This window comes from Balaenoptera acutorostrata, chromosome 9 (genome assembly GCF_949987535.1).
Source record: "Balaenoptera acutorostrata chromosome 9, mBalAcu1.1, whole genome shotgun sequence".
Lineage (NCBI taxonomy): Eukaryota > Metazoa > Chordata > Mammalia > Artiodactyla > Balaenopteridae > Balaenoptera > Balaenoptera acutorostrata.
Window position 1 is genome coordinate 2,273,798 of NC_080072.1, and position 19,795 is coordinate 2,293,592.

Here is a 19,795-nt window from a genome sequence, read left to right on the forward strand (position 1 = left end):
AGATGCTGGACGCTTCACAGCCCAGCACACACCCTGTGAGCAGGGGCCAGGTCCAGCCCCAGGAGACACCACCTCCGGGAGAGACCCTACCAGTTGGGAGCTGAGCACCTCAACTCTTGGGAGCCGACGTCTTCTGGCTTCTGACTTGGGGCCCACAAAGCTCATCCTCGTGGAAGCAGCGTGGTCCTTGGGGGCCTGCGTGGGCTCAGACCAGCTGCATCTCCACGGTGGGCTGGCCTGGGAACCGAGCTCTGTGCGACCCAGGGTGTCGCTGGGAAATGTGCCTGGCAGCCGGGGGCTCAGGCTACCCCCACCCCTGTCGCTGACCTACTACAGGGACGTGAAGCCCACCCAGCCCAGCGACCTGGCCTCGCCCCGGAAGGGCCCACTTGCAGGCCTGCCTCTCTGGGAACGTTCAGGACACTGGGCTATCCTGGGACCCTGCTGTGCCCAGGGAGGGTGACAAAGGGGCAGCCCAACCACTGCCCTTCACCTCTGAGCGCCCCACCCCAGGCCCCCTTGGGAGCATGGGCCTCTGGAACCTGGGAGGCACCGGGCTGGTTTTTGGGTGGCGGTGAGGGGTGGCCCCCAGGGGGGCGGGCAGCTTGTCCTGCTGGGCACGTCAGCCCATCCACCCACCGACAGGCCAGATGTCCGTGCGGTGCCCCGGCCAAGTGTGAGCTGGTCTCCGTCTCCCTCCCTCCCCCCCAGGCTGGACCAGTCCATCGGGAAGCCCTCCCTCTTCATCTCCGTCTCAGGTGGGTTTCTGCATTGAGACACCCTGGGCGTGGCAGCCCAGGCCACACCCTCCTACCATCCCTCCACCCACGCCTGCCTCTTCCACCGTCAGAAAGTGCATGTCTCGCAAGGATATCTAGAGAGGGGGGCAGGTAGACCCACCCTAAGCAAACTGGCTTCGAACATGATTTACAAGGGATTTTCAGTTAGTGCAAGAACCTGCATGCGTCCTTATAAATGGCGGGCTTTTCTAGGCCATTGATGATCTGAGTGTGGAAACGTGACCAGGACCCTGGGAAGGTGGGGGCCTGGGAGTGGGGTTGGGGGGTGAGTAGCCAGCTAGAACGTTGGGGAACAAGGTGGGTGCCGCTCTCCAGCTCTGAGGCACGGCCTCATGTCCTCCGGAGGGCGGCTAGGGGGTCACACCAGGGAGGGCAGGGCCAGGCCAGTTCCTCGGGGTTGCCCTAGCCCAAGTTCAAGTGCGAGGCACAGCTCACTCAGGGACGGGACGGCAGGGGCCGCAGGGGCGACAGGCCTCCCCGGCCAGAGCAAGTGCCCCCTTGGGGCGGAATGTCACCTTTGTACAGCGGGCACCATCTCAGGCAGCCCCCGGGCAGGGTGGGTGCCTGTCCTCTGAGGCTCTCGGAGGTCACAGGACCGGAAAGGGTGGAGTGGGGACAAGCCCGCCAGCGCCCGGCCCGCCCACTGCCGCCCCTGAAGTTCTCACCACAGGAGAGCTTCTAAGAGACATTCTCATAGGTTCAGGCCTTTGACCCTCACTCCCTCACCCCCATCGCCCTTCTCCCCGAGCCCAGTCGGGGTCACCTGCCCACCGCTCCCCGTCTGCCAGCCCAGGCGTCCCTGACTTGGGTGCTTTAACCCCACAGAGAAGACTAAGGACCGAGGCAGCAACACGATCGGTGCCCGCCTGAACCGCGTGGAGGACAAGGTAGGCGCCTGAGCCCACGCCAGCTCTCGCGGGCCACGCAGCATCGCTGCTGGCGGGCGGCGGGCAGCGTCCTTGGGGCCCGGACACACAGCGGCGTTTCACTCTCCTGCTCTGTCCTGAGCGTGCAGGGCTTGGATGGTGCCCTAGGTGTCTGGGGTCTCCCTCCCTCCCTCCCTCTTTCCTTCCTTCCTTCCTTCCATCTGTGCTCGGTGTGGCCTCCCTGACGTGGGGCTCCAGCTCCTCCCCCATGTGCACCGGGCGTCAGTCCCCACGGGAGGAGGGCGCTGAAGGCCAGGCTGGTCTTAGACCTCTGACAAGTGGCATCATTATTGGCAAGTGGCCGCGAGTGCCCGCAGTCCCCTCCCTGGCATAGCTGAGGCCCGCCCCGTGCACGCTGAGGTGGGCAGGGCTGTCCTCGCTGCCTGCGGCTCCCTCAGCCCCCAGCCCGCTTGCACGCAGGGACTCAGAGGTGCCGACAGGGACACGAGGGTGCATCAAGTGGGGAGGAGGGGATGTGGGCTCCAGGACCCTCCTCTGCAGGGTCCTGACAGCAAGGGAGGTGGGGAGTGTCGGCCGAGGCCCTGCTGGGTGTCCGGGTGGGACGTGGACGCCGTGCTCCCTCCGCTCCGGGGCACCAGCGGCCTCAGTGGCCAGGACGCCCCAGTCCCCGCCGGGCTCTGTGCCCGCGGCCCCGCCTCTCAGCTCCGGAACCCCTTCCCAGGGCATCCTGGGAGCCTCGCAGGGTCTGTGGAATGGGAGGGGGCGGCCTGCCGCCCTTTGAAGTCTCCGTGGTTTGGAGCAGGCCGTTATCTTGCCCAACAGCTCGTTCATCTACATGGACTTTATCTGAAAGCAGCCGGGGGGCTAAAAATAGAGGAATTTCGGTTGAGCAGGGAGTGCGTCCGACTCTCGGTTTCCTGGGCAACGCCTGGCTCTGGCCCGTGTCCATCTCTGCTGCAGCTGGGCAGGCGGGCAGGGGCACAGCTCCGGGTTCCTGCCCCACCCACCCTGGCCTGGGCCTGCAGGACGACCTTCTGCCCACCGGCAGTCTTCCCCAGCCTGGGCGGGTATGGGGCCATGATCCTGTACATGGGGGAGGGCCGCTGTGCAGGTGCCCACGGGGGCCCTCACTTCGGGCCTGGCCCTCTGGGGCTGTGTGACGCCAACACCCTGGCCCCGCCGGAGGGCTGGCCCATCTCGGTCAGCACAGGCCTCAGCGGGCCTGGTGGCTCTCCTTTGCCCAGGCAGATGGTCCAGTGGCAGATGCCCTGTCTGGCAGGATGGGAACTGAAACTGGGAACGGTCAGCTCCCCAGGCTGAGCGGCTTCAGAGGCTCTGGGGCCTGGACTCCGCCTCTCTGGTGACCCGTCCTTGGCTTTCACTCTTCTTCTCGTGTGGGACCAGGGACTCGGGGCTGGCACATTCCGGGAGAAGCCGCAGGTGTCCACGCCCAGTACAGCAGACCAGGCACCCTGCGTGCTTGGGGTGGGGGGTGGTGGCAGGGCGGGGCTTCCAGGCATCAACGGATACAGAGGTAGAGCCGGGGAAAGAACCCAGGCACCCCCCCTCCCCTCCTTGCCCAGCTCTGGAACAGCTCTGGCCAAGGCAGCCTTCGCTGACTGGCCCCCGCCGCTGGCAGGGGTCGTGGTGGCCCAGCAGCCCTGGGAGCGGCCCCACTGCCCTGTCGTCCAGATGTGCTCACCCCTCCTCAAGCCCCTGCCCTGGTCTGGTTCTGTTCTCTGTCCCACTGTCCTGGGCCTCTCTTACGGCTCTGCCCACTGTTCCTCGGGACAGGCCACCCCTTGAAACCTAAACCAGAGCCTGGTGTCCTCTGGGGGTGACGATGGGTAGGAGACAGGGTCCCCTGGAGCCATCTGGCAGCCGGTGGGGGTCTGAGAACCAGGGCTCAGCCCTTGTCCAGCCAGGGTCGGTGTGGTGGGCTGAGGTGCGGCCCACGTTGGCCTTGGGGGTACAGAATTATGGGCCCACATTTCTTCAGATCTGAACAACAAAGGGAAGGGTTTTCTGGAGTCCCTGATCCCTGGGGGCAAGGTTGGGAGCAAGGCCCCTGGTGGCCTCCACCGTCAGGCTCTGCGCCCAGGACAGGGGCCGTTTCTGGGCAGCAAGGATTCCGGATGTTCCGCACACACTCAGGGAGACGGGCTCTGTGTCGCCTTCGTCCCCCTCCTGCCTCCCAGGAGCTGGTTCCGCCCAAGAGTCACAGTCACGCCCCCAGGTCTCAAGGCAGGGAGCAGGCCGCGCTCCACGCTGAATCTCTGCCCCGTGGACACGTGCTGGACCCGGGCAGAGGCTGCCGTGGGCCGGCGTCCAGCTCAGCCTGCCCAGCCCCTCCCCCGCTAGCCGATGCCCCCCTCGGGGACAGACCCTGGGAAAGGGCCCCGCCGGGCCCAGAGGGCACAGTGGCGTGTCCCAGGCCCCACGTTATCACCGCAGCCATCGGGACCATAAACAACCCCCCTCGCAATCCTGCTGACTGAGGGAAGTTGGGGGCAGGAAATCCAGCAGCCGTCCAGCCCTGGGAAGCCCAGCAGGCCTGCAGTGGTGGCAGTGCCAGCCGGCCCGCCAGCCCCAGCCGGAGCCCCGGACCTCCCCCAACCCCACCGGGCTGGCCTCAGGCCAGAAGGGAGCCTGGCCCCCAACTGCTTCCTCATCTCAGCTCAGGCCCTCGCGGTGACGGCGGTCCCGGCCCGGCCGGCTCACTCAGCCACAGGACGAGGGGCTTGGAGAGGAGGGGGAGGGGACTTCGGGGTGCACAGCTGCTGCCCCCATCCCCGTCTTGGGAGCAGGTCACTCTGAGGGTCAGTGGCCGGGCTGTCCACTTGCAAGGAGTCACCGGGGGTGGGGGAGGCCAGCTGAGCCTGTTCAAGGGGGCCTCCGTTTCCCGGCAAGGAGTCCCCTTCCCATGACCAGTCCAGGGGCCACGTGGGCTGGAGGGCCCCCCACACTTCCTTCTCTCCGGGGTCCTGCAGCCTCATTGCAGCTCGCGCTCCTGCTCAGAGCCCCCCACCCGCCCTCAGGATGCCCCCTGGCCTGCACAGCCAGCCTCGCTCCAGGGGCATGGGAAGCAGACACGGCGTTCCCCCGCTGCAGCCTGCACCCCACCGGCCTGGGGAGCCCGCCGGCCCCCTTAGTTGTGCGAGGAGAGGGCTTGAACTGCTTTGTCACGTTGCGTTCTCTACTCTGGCAAGGACTCGTTTGCCCAAATAAAGTCTCTTTTACCAGTGGGGAAACTGAGGCCCGGAGAGGTTGAGCTGTTGCCTAGTTAGCTGGTTAGGTAAAGAGCTGGTCCCAGCGGAAGCCGCAGACAGAAGGGGAGATAAGGTGGAGAGAGAGAGAAGAAAGCAGAAGAGTATTTCACAAACAGAAGGGGTCTGGTTGAGAAGAGGCCGGGTAGGAACACTGAGGGCCAAGGTGAGGGCAAGCAGCAAGGTCCACGGGCGGCAGTGGTCAGATTCCGACACGCCAGGCCCTGGGACGGGTCCTGAGAACGCGGCCCCCAGCCCCCCGGCCCCTCCCTGTCAGGGCTGCTCCAGGGCAGGGACCCTGTGGCTCTCTGGGGACCCGATGGAGAAGTCTGCTCCCACCTTCCTCCCCCAGTGTGTATTCTTAGCTCCGTCCCCAGGACCTGCTGCAGTGTTTACATTGAGCCCTGTTTATTTTGCAAGCTCAGCTCACACTGCTTTTGCTGATATGAGGAACACAGTGGGCTGGGAGAATTTCTTTCTTCTCTGTTTTTGCCGGAAATGTTCATGGCTCAGAGCCGGACACAGGGAGTCCTGGGTTTCCAGGCCCCAGTTCAGAGACTGTGGGTGGGAAGGGCCCCCCCAATCCCCGACATTCCTTCCACCGCCCCCCCCGGCCTAGAACCCCGGCCAGGCACACCTTTCTCCCGGACAGGAATGCCCCCCAGCCCGGGCTCCCCACCACCTCACCTCCCCAGCCCCTGCCCTTGACAGGTAGGCCCAGTCACCCAGGACCTGGCGTCTGCCCCAGACACCCCTCCTCCTGCTCTGTCCCCCTCCCAGGCTTCTCCGTCCACCAGGCCTGAAAGCAGGACCCAGAACCCTGGTCATCCCAGCCACTCCCCCTGCTCCGACCACCACCCCGAGAGCCCCTCAACGCTGCTCACCCTTGCACGCCAGCTGCACATCCTCCCCGCTGAGTTCAGGCCTTTAGCATCTTGGGCTTAGATTATTTTTCCAGACATCTATGTGGCCTCTGGCCTCTCCCCCCCACACACCAGTCCTTCACATTGTATAAGCTTTCTGAAACACTGCTGAAGCCCTCCTGCTAATATTTTCTTCAGAGTTTTTCTGTTCACACTTGTGGGTGAGATATGTACTTACAGTGTCCTCATTGGGTTATGGTACCCAATGTATGTGAGCCTCACAGAACGAGTTGAGAAGTGTTCCCTCTTCTTCCATATTCTAGAATATTTTGTATAGGATGAGGATTGTCTTCCCCTGAGTGTTTGGGGAAACTTGGAGGTAAAGCCACCTAAGCCTGGTGTGTTCCTTGTGGGCAGGTTTTTAATCGAGTCAGTGACTCGGATGGTTATGGGACAGTTGGGGTTTTCTATCTCTTCTTGTGTCAGTTTTGATAAGTTGCATATTTTAAGAATTTGTACATTCCATCCTAGTTTTCACATTTATTGGCATTTATTTTCATTTTAGCATCTGTATCATCAGTGGTTAGACCCCTTTTTTATTGCCAATATTGTTTGTTTGTGACTTCACTTTTTTCCATTGGTCAAGCCTGCCAGCTAGTTGATGATTTTATTCATGTTTTCAACAAACTTTTGACCTAGTTGATCCTCTCTTTTGTCGATTTTGTTTTGTTTCATTCACTTCTCTTTATTTTCTTCCTTCTATTTACTTGGGCTTAATGTATTATTCTTTCTTTAACTTCTTAGGTTGGATAATTATGAATTCTAAAACTTTCTAGATTTCTAAGCTGTGCATTTAAGACTATACTTTTATTTTTCTCTAAATATCACTCAAACTTCATCCCCCAGGTTTTGATATATAGCATTTAATTTTAATGTTCATTCACGCAAAGATTTTTCTAGTCTCCATTATGACCTCTTGTTTATCCCAGGAGCTATTTTAGAATATGATTTTTGTCATTGTTATAATTGTTATTCCTCTATTGTCAAAGGAAGTGATCTGTAGGGTACAATCTTTTTTTTTTTTAATAAGTTTGTTTATTTATTTATTTTTGGCTGCATTGGGTCTTCGTTGCTGCACGCGGGCTTTCTCTAGTTGCAGCGAGCGAGGGCTGCTCTTCGTTGCAGTGCACAGGCTTCTCATTGCAGTGGCTTCTCTTGTTGCAGAGCACAGGCTGTAGGCACGCGGGCTTCAGTAGTTGTGGCACATGGGGTTCAGTAGTTGTGGCTCGCAGGCTCTAGAGCGCAGGCTCAGTAGTTGTGGCGCACAGGCTTCGTTGCTCCGTGGCATGTGAGATCTTCCCGGACCAGGGCGGATTCTTAACCACTGTGCCACCAGGGAAGTCCTGTAGGGTATCAGTCTCTTGGAACATTTTGAAATATGTTTTACAGGTACAACATGTCATCAACTTTTGTAAATGTACCTTCCGTGTTTGAATACCATGTGTATTCTGAAGTTGCTGGGTGCAGTGTTATACTTGTGTTCATTAGAACGAGCTTGTTAATTGTTTTGTTGAGATCTATATCCTCACTGGAATGTTTTTATCTTACTTGATCTATCATTACTGAGAAATGTGTTGAAGTGCCAACTATTGTGGAGAATTTTTCTAGTTTTCTTTATATTTCTGTCAATTTTCGCTTAATGTAATTTTAGATCTTATGATCAGATACATATAATATCCAAATTTGTATATATTCACTGCTGAATTCAATGTTTTCTAATTCCATAACACCCGCTTTCTCTCAAGTAATGTTCTTTTTTCCCTTAAAGTCTATTATCATCGTTATACAAACCTAATTTTGTTTGTAATCTTTTTTTTTTAAGCTTTCTTTTGAGGTATAATTTACATGCCATAAAATTCACCCAATGTAAATGTAGACAACACACTTTAGTAAATTTCTACTTTGATTTGCAAACATCATCAAAACTAAGTTTTAGAACATTTTTCAACACCCCCAAATTCCCTCAATTCCATTTGCAATCATTCCCAGCTCCCACCGCCAGCCACACTCAATCACTGACCTGCTTTCTGTGTCTGTATCCTTAAATTTCTATAAGGCTAGAAATTTGCCTTTTCTGGATGCTTCATATAAATGGAATCAGACAACTTGTGGTGTTTTGTGTTTAGTTTTTCTCACATAATGTAACATTCTTGAGGGTCATCTGTGCTGCATCATGTATTTCTTTTCTTTTTAACACTGAATAGTATTCTGTTGTATGGATCAACCACATTTTGTTTATCCATTTGCCAGTTGATAGACGTTTGGATTGTTTCCAGTTTGGGGCTATTATGGTCAATGCTGCTGTGAACTTTTATCTACAAGTCTGTGTATGGACATATGTTTTCATTTCTCTTGGTCAGGTTCCTAAGAGGGGAATTGATGGGTCATATGGTAAGTTTCTGTTTAACTTTCTAAAAAACTTCTAAACTGTTTTCCAAAGGGTCTGTACCATTTTGATTTCCCACCAGTAATGTACAAAGGTTCCACTCTCTCTATATCCTTGCAAATACATGGTATGGTTGGCCTTTTTTCTTTTCGCCATTCTAGTTGTGGGTTTGATTTGCATTTCCTTAATCACTAATGATGTTGAGCAACTTTTCATGTGCTTATTAGCCATTCATAGTCTTCTTTGGGGAAATGTTTATTCAACTCTCTTGCCTATTTTCTAATTAAGTAGTTCTGTTATTGAGTTGTAAGAGTTGTTTATATGTTCTGGATACAAGTCCTTTATCAGATATATGACTTGCAATTATTTTCTCCCATTCTGCGGCTGTCTTTTCATGTTCTTAATCATGTCTTTTAAAACACAAAAGTTTTAAATTGTAAAAAGTCCAACTTATCTTTTCTTGTGTGACTCATGCTTTTGATGTTATATCTAAGACCTGTTTGCCTAATCCAGGGACATGAACATTTTCTTCTATTTTTTTCTCATAGAAGTTTTTAGACTCAACTCTTATATTTAGGTCGATTATTTATTTTGAGTTAATTTTGGGGTGTGGTGTGAGGAAAAGTTTGGGGGTTTTTTTTGTTCTGTTTTGGTTTTTGGGTTTTGTTCTTTTTGCTTATGGATATCCAATTGCCTCGGCACCATTCGTTGAAAACGTTACTTTTCCCCCATTGAATTTTCATGGTACCTTTGTCGAAAATCAATTGAACATAAGTGTATAGGTTTATTTCTGGATTCTCAATTCTGTTCTATTGGTCTATATCCCTATCCTTAAACCCACATTACACTGTCTTGATTATTGTAGCTTTGTAGTTAGTTTTGAAAACAGGTAGTGTAAGTCCTCCAATTTTCTTCTTTCTCAAATTGTTTTGCACATTCTAAGTGCTATGAATTTTTATATGAATTTTAGAATCAGCTTGCCAGCTTCTACCAAAAAAAAAGAGAGGAAGCCTGCTGGGATTTTGATAGGGATTGTGTTGAATCTATAGATCCATTTGGGAGAACTTGACATCTTAACAATATTGAGTCTTCTAATTCATGAACATGGTATATCCTTCTGTTTATTTGATCTATTTTAATTTCTTCCTGTGATATTTTATAGTTTTCAGTGTACAAATCTTACGTATCCTTTGTTAACGTTCCTCCTAAATATTTTATTATTTTTGATGCTGTTAATGGAATTGTTTTCTTAATTTCATTTTTGAATTGTTTGTTACTAGTGTACAGAAATACAATTAAATTTTGATATTAAGCTTATAAACTGTGACTTCATTGTTATTAATTTTAGTAAATATTGTTATTGCTGTTGATTCCTTAGGATTTTCTACATGCAGGATCGTGTCATGTGTGAATAAAGACAGTATTAGGTCTTCCTTCCAATCTAGATGCCTTTAATTTCTTTTTTTTTTTTTTTGGCCTAATTACACTGGTGTGACTGTCCAGTAAGATGTTGACTAAAAGTGGCTAGAGAAGGTCTTACAGGGAAAAGTATTCAGTCCTTCACCATTAAATATGATGTAGATTTTCATTAGATGCTCTTTATTGGGTTGAGGATGTTTCCTTCTATTCTTGGTGTGTGTTCAGAGCTCTTATCATGAAAGGATGTTAGATTTTCTCAGTTGCCCATTCTGCATCTTTTGAGATGGTCACATGCCTTTTAGCCCTTATTCTATTAATATGACGTGATACATTAATTGATTTGGGGGTGTTAAGCCAATCTTGTATTTCCCACTTGATCATGATATATGATCTCTTTTATCTGTTGTTGGATTTTGTTTGCTGAGATTTTGTTAGGAATGTTTGTATCTCTATTCATAAAAGATATTGTTCTCTAGTTTTATTGTGACTTTTTTTTCTGATTTTGGTGTAGGGTTTTTTAATTCTTGTCTCTTTAATCCTGTATACACATTTTAGGTGTCTGTTGTAAACACTGTGTGGCTAGGTTTTTAAAAATCATTTAATACATTTATACTTAATGTAATTTCCAATATCTTTTGATTGATTTTCTAGCAATGTATTTTGTGCTTTTCATTTGTACTAAATTTTTTAATGTTTACTTCGGTCCTCTTTCTTGTCTCTTGTTGGATTGATGATTATTTCTCATTCCATTTTTTCTTCTACTGGTTTTGAAGTTATATGGCCATTCTTGTAGAGGTTAACCTAGGACATTATAAATGGTTATATAATAGAGCCATTTGCTATATTTACCCACATCTGGAATAAAATAAGGACCTTAGGACATTTTAGTTTCAATCTCTCCTGCTGACTTATATGTCTTGTTGTATACTTTAGTTCAAGCATAATTAGTAGTGTTTTATACAATCAATATGTGTTTAAATTTACCCACCTGTTTGCCTCTTTTGTCACTCATCATTTATTTTTCATCTCAGATCTTACATCTGGGGTCACTTTCTTCTGGCTGAAGTACTCATTAGAATTTCCTTCAGTGAAAATCAAAATCCCTCTGATTTTATTTGTTTTAAGATGACTGTTTTACTGTTGTTCTTAAAAAATATTTCCACTGGGTATAAAATTCTAGACCCTAGGTTACCAAAAAGATTTTCTCTTAACACATTGAAAAGATTGTCCAACTGTACTTTGACTTCCATTGTTTCCATTGAGAACAAAGATGACAGTGAGTCATTGCTCTTTGGAAGGCAACGTATTTTTTCTCTCTGGCTACTTTTAAGCTCTTTCCTTTGACTCTAGTGTTCTGCATTTTCACTATGTTGTGTTATTAGAGAGTTTCTTTTGTTCATTCTGCTTGGAATTCAGTGAGTTTCCTTAATCTGTGGTTGGTGTGTTGCATCAGTTCTGGATTATACTCAGCCACTATCTCTTCATATTTTGCTTTAGTTCATTATCTCTTCTGGAACTTTCATTAGACATTTGGTAGACCATCTCAATCCCCTCTATGTCTCTTAGTGCCCCCCTCTCTCTCTCTCTCTTTTAAAAAAAATCACTTTGTTTCTCTGTACTGAGTTCTGGATAATGTCTTCTGATCCATCTTCCAATTCACTAGTTATTTCTTCAACTGTTTCTAATCTGCTGTTAAACCTAACCAAAGAATTTTAAATTTCAATGATTATTTTCCTATTTATGGAAATTCCATTTGGTTTTTATGCATACTTGATAGATCATTTTTATAGTATCTTTCTTTTCACTTGTATATTCAAGCTTTTTAAAAATTTCTTGAAATGTATTGAATATGGCTATTTTATATTTAATTTCTGGTATCTAAAGTCTTTGTGAATCGGCCTCTCTGTTTTTCTTTTTTCTTCTGGCTTTCATTCATGGTGTTTTGTTCCCTTTGAGGGTTTCCTTTTTTTAAGTATGAGTTCATATGTCTTAAAATGTATCTATGGGGATTTTTGAGGTCTAATGTGAAGTTGAGGTTCTTGGGGTGGCGGGGGAGGGGATCTACGTTCACCTCTTCCTTTGCTATACACGTGGGAGTATTACCAGCCTGGACTATAAATCCTGGGCTCAACGTTTTCAAGACCACCCAGGTGGTATGCATTTGGGTGTCCAAGCTGAGCATGGACCAGCTTGTGGATGTGACTTCTCAGGGCAAATATTGTTCCACTCCTGTTAGTGGCAAGACAATTTCCTATATGGTCGTTTCAGGGACCAGTTTATTTCTCATTGACCTTTACACTGAACATAGAGCCCTTTGAAGGTTCCAGCTTTACGTAGGGCTCCGCTGTGACACTTCCCACCTGGGGCAGGTCTGGGCTTGGATACCTAGCTATCCATCACCTGTGAGACTGTGAAAACCAAAGCTCACGTGTACTCAGTTCATCAAATGCCTTCAGGATACCTCTTACCTCTGTGGGCTCCACTTTCACTGCACATTCAGCCTCTGACCTCTCTTACTTCCTGGCTAGCTCATCAAGGCCAATGAGTCTCGTGGTCAGACAAACTCTTGTTCACTTACAGGGGACAGAGTCCGGGTTTGGAAGGCGGGATTTTTCTGGGCAGCCTGGGTCTGATGGCTGCTGTCCCAACTCCCTGTACTGATTCCTGACCTTCCCATGTTCCATCTCCCCATGAAACTGGGAGCTACTGGGCAGTAGTTACATGTCTTGTTCATGCTGGTCCCTGGGGATCTTAGTGATCAGTAGGTCTTACGCTGGGACTCCAGTGGGGACTGGATTGGGCCACCAGCCCTTGGCAGGCTGGACTGAGAAGGATGCCAGCCGGTCTAGAGCTGGGAGCCTCTAGACCAGGGGCCAGCAAACTGGGGCCTACGGACCAAATCTGGCCCCGGACCTAAAGAATGTGTGACAGAGACTATACGTGATTCCCTAATGCCTATGATATTTACTATCTGGCCATTTACAGGAAAGTGTGCTAAGCCCCAATTCAGACCAATGTTGTCCAGTAGAAATATAATGGGAGCCACGGATATAATTTTCAACTTTCTAATAGCCACATCAGAAAAAATAAAAATACACAGCTTAAATTCATTGTAATATATTTTATTTAACCCAATAGATTAAGATATTATCATTTCAATATGTAATCAATACAAAAGAATGCTTAGGAAGGTCAACATCCTGTCTTCAAAAGCCAGCGTGGGTTTTAGACTTAGAGCACACGTCAGTTTGGATGCTCTGTTTTCATAAGAACTGCTTGGTCTGCATTTAGATGTCATAAAATTTGCAGTTGAAAAGGCGGATTCTCATGCCTAAAGCATTCCAAACAACCATAGCTAAAGTCTTCCGATAACTGATTTGGGGATCTGTATTTAAATTTAATTGTGAATCCGTTAAAATTAGATCAAATTAAGATCCAGTTCCTTGGTCTCACAAGCCACATTTCCAGTGCTTTTAGCCAAGCAGGTCTGGTGAACAGGCTGTTGAACAGGCAGCTTCAGACTGTCACGTGCTTGTGGACAGAGGCGAGAGTGGTCCCCGAGCATCCAACCAGGCCAGGCCCAGGGAGGTGCTGGGTGAACACCAAGAGGATAAGCAACTGCTGCTTCGGGGCAGACAGGGGTGGGGCTGGGGCTGGGGCTGGGTGGGAGGGAGCATCTTCTAGCCCCAGCATCCCCTTGGTACTTCCTTGCACCCTCCTGGGTTCCCATTCCTCAGGCTCTTTCCTGAATTCCTCCCTCGAGGCCCTCTGGGTCCATGACCCACGCCTCCCCAAGGGGCCTAAGGACCGTCCGCCTGGGATTCCAGCTCTTATAACCACATCTGTCTCCCACCAGCCTTGGCTCCTGGGGGGCCGTCAGGAACGGCGTTCCCTGCGTGAGGCTCTGTTTCCAGGCTGCCTTGGACTCCTGGAGCACCTTGTCACCAGCTGGGGCCGGCTGCACTGGAAAGCGGGGCGGCCTCAAATGGGCACCGACGGCCCTGCCCCCCCACACATGCCATGCCCAGCCCCCCGACTTTCCTCTGCCCACCCCCAACACGTCTCTCTTTGCTGGTGAGCGTCTCTTGAGTGGCACGGCCGTAAATAGGCGAAGGCGTGGGGCTCCGCCTGATCAAAGGGCCCCCTTCAGAAGCCGTCATTAGCTGCTATTCTGGGAACTGGTTATTTTAAGGTTAGTGTATTTTTTCTTTCCTGAGGAGCCGTCTTAGTGGATGGCAAGGTCCTGAGGTGCTGGCTCTTCAGTCAAACCACACAAGCCCTGTTTTGTCTAGGGTTTCAAAGATAAACCTATAATGAAAGCGTCAGTTGACACTAAGCGCCGCCATCCCCATTCCTGGGCAGAGGTGGGCGGGCCTGCCAGGGAGTCCCCGCGCCCCTCGAGCCACAGGGAGACTTGACGGGCCCCCGGGACGGGACTGCCATGTTCCCGGAGGGAGCCCGAGGCCAGAGCCCGGCATTCTCACGGCCAGGGCAGCCCCCATAGGACTTGCCTAGAGCCTGGCTCGGGGGCCTTTTCAACAGTCGGCCCAGCTTTGGCCAAAAGTCTGTGGGAAGATGCCCACCCCCACCAGTGGCCAGGGGAAGGCACAGTGACGCCCTGGTTTAACAAGATGGTAATACCCAGTGCTGGCACCCAGGTGGGGAAACGGGCATTCTTACACATTGCTGGTGGGGACGCAAATTACTGTAGTCGCAGAGCTTCTGGGAAGGAAGCTAGCAGCGTCTGTTAACATTCAAAATACATGTACCTTTTGATCGGACATCTCTGCTTCCAGGCAATGAAACCCCAGGGTCAGAGATCTCTGTATCAGGACGCTTGTCAGGCTCTAAGGTGTGACTGAGAGGCGTGGGGAGCCACTTGATGGCGGCGAGGAAAGAGCTGAGTAAAGGATATGCCTCCCAGCTGTGACCGCCGCCCGGCCTGATGCCCGGCAGCGGCTCTGGGCCCACACCGTTAACGAGTCGCTAAGTCAGAAAGCTGAGATGCCGAGAACCGCCGGCGATGTCTGGGCAGTAGACAGCCCGCGTGTGGCTGTGACATGCTCCGTCCTCGTTTGTCCGAGGTCAAGGTGGCCCTGGTAGTCAGTGTGCGTGTTCCGAGGTAGTTCAGGTAGAGATGTCGCATCCCACCCAGCTTCCTGCTCTGGCCTCGGTCCTCTGTCAGCTGGGGCTGCTCTCCCACCGGAAGGACTAGCCCCCAAACTCAATATCCTGTGAGCCCTACACCCAAGGCCCCAGGGCTCTGGGTTCGCTCAGCACTCAAGCCTCCGTCACCAGTCTGAGCCACCTTCCCCACAGGCCCTCTCTGTGCCAAGATGGGGGACACGGTCCATCGGCTCCAGGCCCCTTCCGGGCCCGAGGACCAGCCCCAAGCTCTTAACTGCTCCATCCTGGAAACGACACACATCACTTCCGCTCCAACCCCCTGGCAGAATGAGTCACGTGCCCCACCCAGAGGAATGTGGGGAATGTGGTCCCGGCAGGACCCTCTTGAGTCGTCCGTGTGACGGGACATCCGTCTGTCCACCCATGTTCGTCCAGAGGCGGCAGACACACCTGTGACTCGGGCCTGCCCACCTGCCCCTGCCAACACACACAACTCACCTCAACAGCCCTCCCCATGGCCCGCGGCTCAGCCCTCTGCGCCCAGCAGGACGCTGAGAACAGCCCGGCACCCAAGGGCCCCACCCGCGAGGCTTGGTTTTGTGGGCCAAGCCCCCGCCAGGGTTAGGGAGCACCCAGGGAGAGAGGCACGGGAGGCACGCTCACGTCTGGCCATCTGACCCGCCGCACAGATGGGCACCCGGCCGTCGGCAGCAGACGCGTTTGCACAAAAGGGACGGACGGGGCGATGGGAGGGGAGTGTGATGAGCTGCAGGGTCTGAGCCGCCGTGCGATCCCTCCTCCCTCCACCCTGGTCCCCAGGGTCCGGGTGACCAGGCTGGGGCAGGATCCCCCCTCTGAGGAGCTCAGGAGCCCCCTCTCTGAGGTCAGAGGACTGGGCCGCCCACCGCATCTGAGAGGCCGAGCTTCCGCAGGAGATGCTAAAACCACACGCCTCCACTTCAGAGGCTCGGTTTCCCTGTCGCCGAGGGAGGGCCTGGGTCGGGCAGGCTTTGAGGGACCTGCAGGCATCCCAGGCCTCTCCATCCCATCAAGGGTGAGACCCTCAGGCCCCTGTGGTGTCCAAGGGGTTTGTTGCCAAGACGCCATGGTCATGGGGGGCAGGTCAGAGCTCAGACTGGCCTGGAGCTGAACCGGGAGCTGGCATCCGGGCTGATGCTCAGGGCAGCGTGCCCGGCCAGCCTGTAGTCCTGGGCCTCTCCTGACATAGAGGCAGGAAGGCTGGCCTCGTGGCTCACCTCCTCCTGGCCGGCAGGAGCCGATCCCCCCGTGGTAGCCTCACCCATCGCTGGCATCAGACGCTTGGCCTCCCAGGAAGTAACGTGAGTGCTGGCTTCCGAAGTCTGTTCTGGCTCAGAGACTAGGCGTGGGGGACGTTCAGCACAAAGAGTGATCGTGAAGACTGCACCCCACAAAGCAGTAGGTCCCCACCTCTGGGTGACTTGGAGGCCCATGGAGGGGCACAGGGTACCTCCCGGGGACGCCCTTGCCGGGGGGACAGGCACTGCTCACCAGCCTCTCTGAGCCTCAGTTTCCCCCTCCATCCAAGGCAGGAAGGAGAAAAGGGGGGGGGGGTGTGCTCAGGGCCACCTGCCCGGGCCTGGTCTCCAGTGGCCGCTGCGCCCACACCCGACACCTGAGGACCCAGAGCCTGCCTGAGAGTTGCCCACAGCAAGGCCAGACAGGGGCCCCTGGGGCCGCTCTTCGCACCTCTTTCCAGGCCCCAGGATCCCACCCGCCCCTGCGGTCCTGACTCAGCAGGGCAGAGCTGGGACCAGGGCCGGACAGCCTGACTCCCACGCCTGTGTGTTCTCAGATTCACAGGTCCTCCTCTGGCCGAGAGGACAAGGCCGCCTGCATGCACGTGGGCCCAAGCAGCCTTCCTGTCCTCCTCCCATTTCACACGGTGCAAAGCCCAGGCCTTCCCTTTGCACGTTTGCAGCCAGTGGCTGGGGTTCCAGCCCTGCCCCCTCGGCTCGCTGGCCGTGGACCCGGGAAGTCATGTGGGCTCTCGTGCCTCTGTCCTCTCACCGGTCAGCGGAGGGGATGGAATCGATGCTACTAAGGCAAGTGCTGTTGGGAGGGTCCCTGAGCTGATCCATAACCAGGCAGAGGAGCTTCACGTGCAAAGGCCCTGTGGCACGGGGAAATACAGCAAGTCCAGAGCTACGAGACCCGGCGTCCGATTACAGAGCTCAGAGACAGTGGGTGTGAGGGTGGGCCAGCCATCGGTCAGGAAGGGGGGCGTCAGGGGCCAGTCTGGGGGCCCAGGCTCTGCTCTGACCCAACTGTGTAGCTTCCTGAGCCTAAACCTCAGTTCCCCCAGCTGCACCATGGCCTCCTGCTCCCCACACGCGTGGCAGCCCCCCCCAGAACCTTTCTTTCCCTCCTCTTTCCTGGGTGTTTCTCTCCCAGTCTGCCTGGGGGACCATAACCCCTCCCCGCAACTAGGCCTTTCCTGAATGACTCTATTTATAGGCCTCAAATATTGGCCAGAAAGGAAATTTACATTTTTTTACAATTTAGCTCCAGTCTGTGTCAGCTTCTGTGGGTTGACTGCTTCTGAGATAGGCAGGGGGCAGGGAGCAGGCGGGCAGAGATGTGTGTATTGGGCCCACGGGCAGCGCAGGGTGGCCGGGAGCCCTTCTCAAGCCTACTTGGTGATCTATAATCAAGGGCCTCGCGGGGGGCGTCAGGCTAGGCAGACCATCTGGGGGCGCCAAGGGGTGAGGGCGGCCCCGGGCCTTGTCTTTGTGGCAAGCCCTGCCCCGCCGCCTTGGCCGACCTCAGAAAAACATGTATTTTGATCAAAATGGGCCCTTTTTTAAACTTGTCACCCTGCGGGTCAGGGCACAGCCTGCCCCCGCCAGTCCTGCATATTAAGCAGTGGCTTGGTCACCACCAAAAATAGATGTCCCAGCCCAGAGGCAGGGCTGTCCCGCCTGCTCTGGGAGGGGACCGGGCCGGAAAGGGGCAGCCGGCCCAGGCCCCGGCCCTGCCGACTCTGGGCACTGCAGGCTTGAAGGCAGGCGGCAGGGAGCCGAGTGGCCTGGTTGGGGACCACGTCCTCCAGGGGTGGGGTCGGGGTGGCAGCCTCGGTGGGCCCTGGGCCCGGCGAGGTCGGAGCGCGGCCCACGCCCGCCTGGGGCCAGGTGGCAGGTGGATGCCAGCAGGTCCCCGGCCACAGGGCCACACCCGGGCGCGGGCGGCCTCCTCCCCGCCCAGGACCCGCGGGCCTGGGCTCTCACTCCACCTTGGCCGTCAGGGATGCACAAAATGGCTGACGCGGCCGTTTCTGACCGGGGTGCGCGCACATGGCCGTGGCCGTGCGGAGCTGTGTTTACTTTGCCGAGCGGACGGCCTTTCGTTGCCCGGGTTCCGAGCGCTCCAGAGGCAGATGGAAATTTTTGTGGATTAAACACGGGGCTGAGGCGCGCTGGGCTGTTTGGGTTGGCAGCGCTCCCTCCCCATCCCGTTCCTCATCCGCGCTCCCGCCCTCCTCACCGGGGCATCCATTCATGCCTCCAACCCCGGGCCCCCTCCTCCACTCCCAGCTCGGGGGCCTCCCTCGCTCCCGCTGGCCCAGAGCGGGGCAGCCTCGGCCCCTCCCCGAGTCTGGAAGAGGCTGCAGGGTGACTGAGGGCTCACCGGGAAGGCCTGCTCCTCCGGGGCCCTTCTCAAACCGGGGGCCCCTCTGACCTCCAGATCCTCATCTATGAGATGGGAGCTGGTGTGCAGACCAGGCAACCAGCATAGAGGGCATGCTTATGGGTCCGTCACCCAGAAAATGCCCAGTACCCAGGCTCCGTCATGGGTCCTGCTCTCAGGAAGGCAAAAGCCACCAGGGAAGCGTGAGGGGCAAGGCCTTATCCCTCGCTACCCCGGGAGAAACTCTGCGTCCAGACAGGATCTGGACCTTTCTGAAAGGACTGGAGGGTATGCTGGTCTACAGAAAAGATCTCCGGGGGACAAGGAGCAAAGCATGTGGATACCTGGGGAACCAGGTTCCAAGCAGAGGGCACAGCTTTGCACGCTCTGCAAACGCCCTGCGGTGCGACCGTGCCTGGCTTGTTTGAGCAACCAGGGTGGCCGTGGGTTAGGGAGCAGCCTGGAGATGGGAGCAGACAGGTAAAGGGGTGGGCAGACCTCCGGGCCCTGGGAGCCACTGGAAGGGCTTGAGGCTCCACTTGGAGGGAGGGGGGCTTTGGGGCGGAGAGGGCCGCGATCCAGCGCGTGTTTTTAGCTACGCTGCCCCGGCATGTTGAGGGTAGACTGAAGAAGGGGGCAGGTGTGGCCGCAGGGAGAGCTGCGGGGCCAGCGCACACCGCTCCCGTCCCTCCCCCTGCCAGCCCCGCCCTGGGAGGCAGGTTGGTCAGTGTGCCCAGCCCGCTCTGCCGCCGCCGGCCGGGAGCCATAGGTCAGGTCTCACACATAAAGAGCCATCTGTGTGGGCAGCAAGGTGGCCAGCCCGCCTGCCACCCGCACGGGGACGCTCTACCCAGCAGTTCCACCCACCCCCTCCCCGACGGGGCCTGCGGAACACCCTGTCAGACCGCCAGCACCCACCCCTGGGTGGGGCCTTCTCCGGGTGATGTGAAGCCCTGGCCCGAGGTGCTGACACCACAGTGACCTGTGTCACCCGGCCAGGCTCAGAGCAGCAGTGGAGATGGGGAATTCAATGAGGCCCAGGCAGAGCATGTCTGGTGGCGGGGGCGGGGGGGGGGGGCGGGTAGGGGGCACAGCTGCAATGGGATCCAGTGCCACAGGCCCCCGTGTGTGGCCTACCTGGGCGCACCCGGCAGCATGGGGTCTTGGTTTTAAGCCTTTACAATGTTACCTTCTGATAAGGGGCCACATCCGATAACCAGGGTGGAAATTCTGAACCCTGCACCTTCTCCAGAACCCACGGGTGTCCCCACACATGAGCCCTCTGGTCTGGACGGAGGGACCGGAAGTCCCGGCCACAGAG

The 19,795-nt window shown here is 54.4% G+C and overlaps 1 protein-coding gene across 1 annotated transcript in view; it reads left to right on the forward strand.

Moving 5' to 3' along the window:
• Positions 1–19,795, forward strand: part of KCNQ1 (potassium voltage-gated channel subfamily Q member 1) — a 347,883-nt gene that overhangs the window by 276,266 nt on the left and 51,822 nt on the right. The window contains exons 14-15 of the mRNA XM_057552484.1: positions 712–758; positions 1,626–1,687. Of these exons, the coding sequence (XP_057408467.1) occupies positions 712–758; positions 1,626–1,687 (109 nt within the window). The remainder of the gene's footprint in view (positions 1–711; positions 759–1,625; positions 1,688–19,795) is intronic.